This window comes from Serinus canaria, chromosome 5 (assembly GCF_022539315.1).
Source record: "Serinus canaria isolate serCan28SL12 chromosome 5, serCan2020, whole genome shotgun sequence".
Taxonomy (NCBI): Eukaryota; Metazoa; Chordata; class Aves; order Passeriformes; family Fringillidae; genus Serinus; species Serinus canaria.
This window is the reverse complement of record NC_066319.1, coordinates 61,438,153-61,446,572: the sequence shown is the minus strand read 5'-3', so window position 1 is coordinate 61,446,572 and position 8,420 is coordinate 61,438,153. Positions and strand designations below refer to the sequence as shown.

The following is an 8,420-nucleotide window of genomic DNA, read 5'->3' as shown; positions in this document are numbered from 1 at the left end:
AGCACTGTGGGACAGGAATGCTGTGGGACTGGGCTCCAGAGGAGGGAAGGAGCCCTGGCTCGAGTGTGGGGCCATAGGATTGTGGAGCAGGAATGCTGTGGGTCGTGGAGCTGGAATGTTGTTGGAATGTGGGGCAGGAATGCTGTGGGATCATGGAGTGGCAATGCTGTGGGACAGGAATGCTGTGGGACTGGGCTCCAGAGGAGGGAAGGAGCCCTGGCTGGGTGTGGGCCCGGCTGCTCCGGGGGCTCTGCAGTGCCCGGCAGAGGAGCGGGGGGAGCACAGACACAAAGAAGGGAGGCACTGGCAGGTACAAACTCTGCTTTAGTGGTGGGACTGTCACTACAGCAGCGGGGCAGGAACAACACTCAGCACTCATCTCCACAAAGGCACCGCTGTAACCGGAGCCTGGAGTTACAGCTACGCCGGCAGGAAGCTCTCTCTGGCAGAAATGGATTCCCAGCAGCACAGGGAATTCTTCATTCTATATCCACCAGCTCCACTTCAAAGAAGAGTTTTGCATTTGGTGGGATCCTGCAGGCAAACGTTAAGGAAACAAAAGGAAACAGCCCTGGCAGTGACCCCTCCCTGGGCAGGGAGTGCCCAGCTGCTCCCCAGCCTCTCCCAGGTCCCTGGGATGGCCCTGACCTGGTTGGACACCCCGGATCCAGCCACAGCTGCTGCCCAGCAGGAGCTGTCAGGAGACAGGGACAGCCCCATGGACACAGCTTCATCAGCACACCCTTCTCCTCAGTGCCCTGAGCTGCCCCAGCCTTGTCTGCAGCTCTGGGGCAGTGCCTGGGGCGGTTACCCTGTCCCACTGTCACAGGGGAGAAGTGTCCGGGCAGCTCTTCAATCACAGGATTCCAGCACAGGAGAACATTCCCTTCTCCTGCTCCAGGAGGGATGGGAAAAAGAAACAGGGCTGCAGGAAACACTGTGGGATCCTGTACCCCCTACTTCAGCTGTATCCCAGAACCAAGTGTAACTCTGTCCCTGCTCCTGCTTCCCTACATTGGTTAGGATCCCCATCAGGCAGAAGCATTTGCAAGCAGCTGGAACAAAAATGCAGGTGGAAAACAGCAGCAGGCTCCCCCTGCATGAGTTTTTCTCCAAAAGAAAAGGGCAATTCCACCCCCAGGAAGTGCCCTGAACTCCCAGAGTGGGAATGTCCTGAGCCTGCTGTGAGTAACACGGGAACCCCTCTCCTGTATCCCTGTCCATAAAGCACCTCCTTGCCCCCAGCATTCCCAGGCTCCCTGAGGAGTCAGAGGTCATGGAAGGATACTTGGCATCGGGCTGCCCCTTCTTGCCATAGGCCCACTCGGGCTCGATCTCCAGCTGGGCCTTCTCTCCTTTGCTCATGGTCAGCAGGGCCTCATCCCACTGCAACGACAGAGCAGCTCCAGCCAGGGATGGGACAGCAGCCACTGCCCCTCCCAGCTTTTCCTGGGCCTCCAGGAATGCCCACACAGCCCCAGGGCCCCTCCCCAGCGCTGTGGAGCACTCCAGGAGGGTGTTCCCTGCCCCCACACCCAGCAATCTGTGCTCCTGTGCTGGGATGACCCCCGGGAGCAATGGGAACACATCCCATCAGCATTCCCAGCTTCAGGATTCCCTTCCAAGGGAGTGCCAGGGATTGGTGCTGTGCCCACTGAGGGAAGGCTCTGGCACCCACAAACCTGGGATAAACACAGGGATAAACCTGGGCCACTGCTGCTCCTGCAGCGCTGCCCATGGACACATTCCCAGCTCCAGCCCCATCCCACATCAGGACACCTGGAGCAAAGGAGGCTCAGGGGGCCCTTGTGGCTCTGCACAGCTCCTGCCAGGACGGGACAGCCGGGGGGCTCCCAGGGAACAGGGACAGGAGGAGAGGGAACGGCCCCACACTGGACACCAACAGGAATTTCCCCATGGAAAGGGTGCTCAGGCCTGGCACAGAGTAAAGCCCAGGGAATGCAAGCAGGGATGGATGGAGCCCTGGGATGCCATTGGTCTCAGCTGCTGTGAGACACTGACAGGGCTGACCCCAGGGAACAGAGCCTGCGTTCCAAGCTCTGCCTGACGAGGGAATGACTGAGGAAGAATGTTCCATCCTCCCAGGGCAATCCCTTGCAATCTGCCCCCATGAGAAACAGAACCCAAAACCTGCACCCCAGTCACAAACCCCAGCATGGAACTGCTCAGGGACTGGGAGGGAGCCCTGAATGCTTTACTTACACCTCGGATCACTTTTCCTACACCAACTTTGAAACTCAAGGGCTTGGCTGCTTTTTTCTTCTTTGAACCTGGAAAAGAGTTTTATGTTCATTTGCCTCAACATCACACCAGCACACGGCACACCTCTGTAGAAAACTGCCATTACAATCATGCTTTACATAAATAGCTGTTCTTCTGATATTACTTTTAGCCAAATATCAGATTTTCAGGGGGAAATATTAAAGGTGTGCACTAAAACATCATTAAATGCTCAAGGTGCACCAAAGCATCCTTCAAACCCCAAAAGCTCACTCCTGAATTACTCAAGTTGACTGTACAAGTTATGGAAATATTCAGGAACCAAGAAAAGTCAACAGGGGACATACAAGTATGAGGAATTACAGACAGTACTCCAATGACTCTGGAATACTGTTCCTGAGTGTGGGACATCACTGCTGGGAAAGCCTTTCTAGTATTTCACCATTTCATACCCCTAAACCCTCTGATCTGTCACAAAACTCCAGCAGGGAATACTGCACACCAGAGTATTCAAATCCCTCTCACTCCAGTGCCTCCATATGTAAAGATTTACCACAGAATGGCCCCAAGATGTGTTTATTTAGAGAAATTCAGGACACTGGTGCAGGAGTTCCCTGGGCACCATCTCCCCTGGGGATTGACTCCCTGCATTCCACATTCCCAGGCCTGGAATGCCAGAAGCCAGGGCTGGCAGGATGCAGCCTGCAGCCCTGTCACTTGACACCAGCCAGTCCTAAAATACTGCCCTTGCAAGCTCATGGAAAATCAGGATCCGGGAGCTGCAGGGCAGCTCAGCAGCACCATGATAAAGCTGTTTGTCAGGAATACTCCCAGACACACCTTCCAGGGACAAACCCCTGCCCACATCTGCTGGAGGAGCCCAGGTAATTCCCTCCAGGAGCATTAGCAACCAGCCCCAGGAGTTCATCTGCACATCTATATATCCATAACCTTACTTGACTGAATATTGGTATCGAAGACTGTCCCATCCTGCAGCTTTCCTGTGTACCAGCAGTGGACAGTGTCTCCCTTCTTCGGGAAGTTGGTTTTATCGCCCTTCTTTAAAATGGATTTTGTGTACTTTGGTGGCCCCTAAGGTTATAAAAACAGAGTTATGACTGGTGGGTTAAAGAGTCCCAGATATCCAAGACTGAACAACCACTGAATTTAAGGCATAAAAGACGATACTGTTAGTGAGTGGCAAGGCTACATTTGGGGAAAATGCAGCTTAAGGTTAAGGTGGGGTAGAAACACCAGATTTCTTATTGTAACAAGGTTTGTGAAGACTTAGGATCACGCAATCTCCTGAGCTGGAAGGGATCCACAAGGACCATCCTGTCCCAGCCCAGAGCCCAAACAATCCCACCCTGGGCATCCCTGGCAGTGCTGGCCAAACCCTCCTGGAGCTCTGGCAGCCTCGGGGCCGTGCCCATTCCCTGGGGAGCCTGGGCAGTGCCAGCACCCTCTGGGGGAAGAACCTTTCCCTGAAATCCCCCTAACCCTCACCCCGAGACAAACCACATAATCTGATTTTCCAGGCGAAAAACGCGAGTCGAGGGCATCACACCAACCTCCTCCACAGCCTCCTCAGCCTTCACCGCCTTCCCCTTGGCCTCCTCCGCCTTGGCCGGCTTCGCCTTCTCCGCCGCCTTCTCGGCGCCGTCCGTGCCCTTGAAGCGCTGCGAGGGGAAGGATGAGGAGCCGCCTGCCCGGCCCCGGCCCTGCCCGAGCCCAGCTCCAGCCCCACGCCCTCACCTGCGTGTGGAAGAGCTGCGTGTAAGCCGCGATCAGCTGCTCCTTGTTCGCCGTCTTCGCCACGTTCTTCACCTGCCCCAGCAGCTTGTGCTCCGCCAGGAACTGCGGGACACGCCAGGCGGTGAGGGGAATAAAACCCACCCAAACCTCCCCCGCACGGCTCCAAAGGATCGATTGTCCCCCGCCATTACCGCCTGCGCCGCGTGCTCCTGCAGGAATTTGATGATCTCCTTCTTGGCCAGCGCCTCGCTCCGCAGCTCCTCAGCGCTCCAGGGCTGCGCCGGGCCCGCGGCCGCCGCCATCTTCCCACCCACCTCCCGCTCCTCCTCCGGAGAGGAGGGCTGGGAGCCGCCCGGCAGGGAGAGGGGCGGGCCGGGAGAAGGACGGCGGAGAAGGGGAGGCTCCGAAGGCGGCTTCGCGACCGTCCCCTTCGGCCCCGGCCGAGCTCCCAGCGGGAATTCGGGGAGGGCCGCCGAGGGAGGGACAAAATGGCGCCGCCTCGGGGCTGGCGGGGCACGCCCTGAGCGAGGGGAGCGGGACCAGCCCCGGGCTTGGCGGGCGCCTCAGGGCGAGAGGAGGGCCGGGGCACGGCCGGGGGAGAAGGGAGGAGGGCCGGGGGGCGGCTCCCGTCCCTCTCGGCGGCGGTTTCAAACGGCGGCGGTGGCGGCGAGGCAGGGCTAAGATGGCGGCAGGATGAGCGGCGGCCGGCAGCGCACTTTGCCGCAGGTGTGGCGGGCGCCCGAGGGCAGAGCGGAGCGGAGGGACGCGGCCGGGGACAGCGATGACGAGCTGTTGCTGGCAGCCGCGGCCGCGGCCGACCCCGGCCCGCCGCAGGGCTTCAGCGAGGCGGCGGGCTCCATCTGGATCTACCCCACCAACCTGCCCGTGCGCCCCTACCAGGAGCGCATGGCCGGCGCCGCGCTGCTGGCCAACACCTTGGTGTGCCTGCCCACCGGGCTGGGCAAGACCTTCGTGGCCGCCGTGGTCATGTACAACTTCTACCGCTGGTTCCCCTCGGGCAAGGTGCTGTTCCTGGCCCCCACCAAGCCGCTGGTGGCTCAGCAGATGGAGGCGTGCGGCCGCGTCATGGGCATCCCGTGCCGGGACATGGCGGAGATGACAGGTACGGCTGCTGCCCGGGCTGCCGGGCGTGAAGAGCCACGGTGTGGGGAAAAATAAAACATGAGAGGTGTTTGAAGGGCTGCCTGCTGGTTTGGCCGGAGTTAAGAGCACAGGTCGCCTGTATAAAGGGTGAAGCGCTGCGGTGCAGCCCTGTGGGTCACAGCGTGCAGGTCTCTGTACACACACAGCGCTCTGTGGGGTGCTTAAGCCAAAAAATAATGGCTCTTTAAACCCACATTAAAGCTGTTTCTGCCCCTCCTTCTCATCCCCTCGTCACTTTCCGTGTCACTTTCCTCGTCACTTTCCATTCACCTCTCTGTGAAGTTTTTGCAGCCCCCTGAGCTGCAGGTCATTCCTCACTGAGGTTGCAGCCTTGGTGACTGAACCCATAACCTGGTTTGGGGCCCAGACCTTTCCCAGAAGTGTTCTAAGTGATGTTGAGGGCAATGGGCATCTTGAGCTTCCCAGCCTTGATTGCCATGGTTCTGGATTTAACTTTTTAATGCAAAAAACTCTTCCTGGTCATTGTATTGTGTCAGGGGGAATATTAGATATCAGGAAATGTTTTTACTGACAGGAGGTGGTGCAGTCCCCATCCCTGGGTGTGTTTAACAAAGCCTGGATGTGGCACTGGGTGCCAGGGTTGAGTTGAGGTGTTGGGGCTGGGCTGGACTTGATGATCTTGAACGTCTCTTCCAACCCAGTTATTTTGAACATTCTGTGAATATTCTGTGAATATTTTGTATTCAGTGAGGGTGGGCAGGCCCTGGCACAGGTGCCCAGAGCAGCTGTGGCTGCCCCTGGATCCCTGGCAGTGCCCAAGGCCAGGCTGGACAGTGGGGCTGGAGCAGCCTGGGACAGTGGGAGGTGTCCCTGCCATGGCAGGGGTGGCACTGGGTGGGATTTGAGGTCCCTTTCCAACCCAAACCATTCCATGATTTTATGTGTCTGCCAGCCCTGTCACTGTCAGATCTTGGGCCATACCTTGTTCTGAGCTCCCTGAGTTGTTTCTTTGACTTCCAGGAGGAACCCAGGCTCTGGGCCGGAGGGAGCTGTGGAGCACCAAGAGAGTCTTTTTCCTCACTCCTCAGATAATGGTCAATGACCTCTCTCGTGGGACCTGTCCTGCTGTGGAGATCAAATGTCTGGTTATTGATGAAGCCCACAAAGCCCTTGGCAATCATGCCTACTGCCAGGTAGGGCTGGAGCCACCCCACTCTTCTCTCCTAGTCAAAAAACCTTCCCCAAAATTGCTTCCAGCATCTCCATAAAGCATCACTGTCATTGCTGTGGGGAGATTGTCCTTGTGGTCCTTAACTTTGCTTGAAAGGCATCCAACATTCCTGTGAGTTGTTATGGCCTTGTTTGTTAGTAATGTCTGTCAGGTATTTTTACAGTGCCTCCATTAAATTGTAATTTTAGTTTAAAGATTGTTTTGGCTGGGCAATGTTAAAAACCCAGTGTTTTTATAAGGCTCTTTAGCAGAGATAAGTCAGTTCAAGATTTCTATTTAAATTTGGGGTTTGTGTTGATTAGCCAAGGGTTTGTTGCATTGTCATGGGTTAATCTCCTGAGAGCAAAAGGTGACCTAAAAGTTACTTTGATACACTGCAGAAATTTACTGGATATTTGTGCAGTTCAGATGGCAGAGCATTAATCATCTGTGAATTACATTTTTTAGAGTTTTTCTTCAGACTCACTTTTTGGCAGCTCACCCAAATTAGTGGGCTGTCAATACTTCTGTCAAATCAAGTGAGAAATCATTTCATAATTTTTCCAGGTTGTTCTTGGTACATTTCCAGGATGCCCCTGGATCCCTGGCAGTGCCCAAGGCCAGGCTGGACACTGGGACACCCTGGGACAGTGGGAGGTGTCCCTGCCTTGGCAGGGGTGGCACTGGGAGGGATTCAAGGTCCCTTCCAGCCCAAACCATTCCGGGATTCAGTATTGTTGGAGTGTTTTGTTAAGCCTTTCCTACTTAGTGGCATTTTCAGTGATGCAGTTTGTGCAAGGAAATAATCTCCTTTCAGGGCATTAATGCAGCTTTCCTGCCCTCAGGTTGTGAGGGAGCTGAGCAAATACACAAATCAGTTCCGGGTCCTGGCCCTGAGTGCCACCCCAGGCAGTGACACCAAGGTGAGCCACAGCTCCTGGCAAGGTTTAAACAACCAGGGGGAGTGGGAGCTCTGCTCTTCTGCTGGAGCCTCTGCAGGGTCCTGAGGAGTTCCACACCAAGACTGAATCAATTTACAATCCATTCCTTGAGGAGGTTTGGTGTCTCTCATGCTACAAACCACATTTTATTGATTTGGGGGGGTGGGCAGGCCCTGGCACAGAATTCCCAGAGCAGCTGGGGCTGCCCCTGGATCCCTGGCAGTGCCCAAGGCCAGGTTGGGCATTGGGACACCCTGGGACAGTGGGAGGTGTCCCTACCATGGCAGGGATGGCACTGGGTGGGATTTAAGATTCCTTTCCAATCCCCAAGTCTGGAATTCTATTTCCTGACCTTTCATTTTTCACTGTAGGTAGTAGGTGCCTTTTCCTTGCTATTTTATGTAACCCCTGCTAAAGTCTGGAAATGGTTACTTTATTTTGTGGCTTTTCCAGGCAGTGCAACAAGTTATCTCCAACTTGCTGATTGCTCAGATAGAGGTGTGTGCTGAAGATTCTCCAGAAATTCAGCCTTACTCTCATGAGAGACAAGTGGAAAAAATTGTAGTTCCACTTGGGGAAGAACTGATGGAAATTCAGAACACTTACATCAAGGTGAGTGACTGCATTTCCTTTTTGGTCATTGCTCAGTGACAGGAAATGTTTTATCATCTCTGTCTAGACTTGCAGTGTTTAGAAAGGCAACACTTTCTTATGTAATTAACTTTGATTACAGGGTAAATTAAGCACCATGGGTTCAACTCCAGCAGCTGCAGTTTCATTTTGCACCAGTGACACTTTTTACCTTGCAGTAACTTGAAAAGCTCAGGTGGAAAACTTGGAATTGAATTTTCCTCACCCTCTTTCAGCAGTCTGCAAAATTGACAGCAGACCCAAACTGAGGTTCTGCATGTGGCTGAACTCAGTATTGAGATGTTGGGAATGCCTTGAGGAATCTGTGTGTGGACTGGAACATTTTCTCTGACTAAGAGTAATATTCTTTAGAATAAGCTTTAAGTCATCTGTGACTGTAATTAGTTCTCCTGGAGGGTTTTTTTTTTTTTGTATTACTTTATTGGCCTAATAATTTATTTATTGGCCTGTTTCTATTACTATGATGATGACATCTTTTTCTTTCTCACCAATCCTTA

General features: G+C 54.4%; 2 protein-coding genes across 8 annotated transcripts in view; one reads left to right on the top strand and one right to left on the bottom strand.

Annotated features, from left to right (window-relative positions):
• Positions 1 to 306: 306 nt before the first annotated feature.
• On the bottom strand, positions 307 to 4,458 carry FKBP3 (FKBP prolyl isomerase 3). The gene is made up of 7 exons (XM_030239904.2): positions 4,188 to 4,458; positions 3,997 to 4,098; positions 3,813 to 3,920; positions 3,198 to 3,333; positions 2,224 to 2,291; positions 1,289 to 1,386; positions 307 to 534 (listed from the first exon to the last, which is right to left on the bottom strand). Exons 1-7 carry the CDS (start codon positions 4,296 to 4,298, stop codon positions 480 to 482), a joined length of 678 nt encoding a protein of 225 aa, XP_030095764.2. The 5' UTR covers positions 4,299 to 4,458; the 3' UTR covers positions 307 to 479.
• A 170-nt stretch (positions 4,459 to 4,628) lies between these two features.
• FANCM (FA complementation group M) overlaps positions 4,629 to 8,420 on the top strand; it is a 59,899-nt gene continuing 56,107 nt past the window's right edge. For 6 of the 7 annotated variants that reach the window (XR_007777753.1, XM_050975513.1, XM_050975512.1 and 3 more), the window contains exons 1-4: positions 4,629 to 5,119; positions 6,142 to 6,314; positions 7,177 to 7,254; positions 7,726 to 7,884. Coding sequence is in view for 6 of the 7 variants with exons in the window: in XM_050975513.1 (XP_050831470.1) it covers positions 4,690 to 5,119; positions 6,142 to 6,314; positions 7,177 to 7,254; positions 7,726 to 7,884 (840 nt within the window). In the remaining variant the exon portion in view is untranslated. The remainder of the gene's footprint in view (positions 5,120 to 6,141; positions 6,315 to 7,176; positions 7,255 to 7,725; positions 7,885 to 8,420) is intronic. The other variant, XM_050975514.1, reaches the window with a different exon arrangement.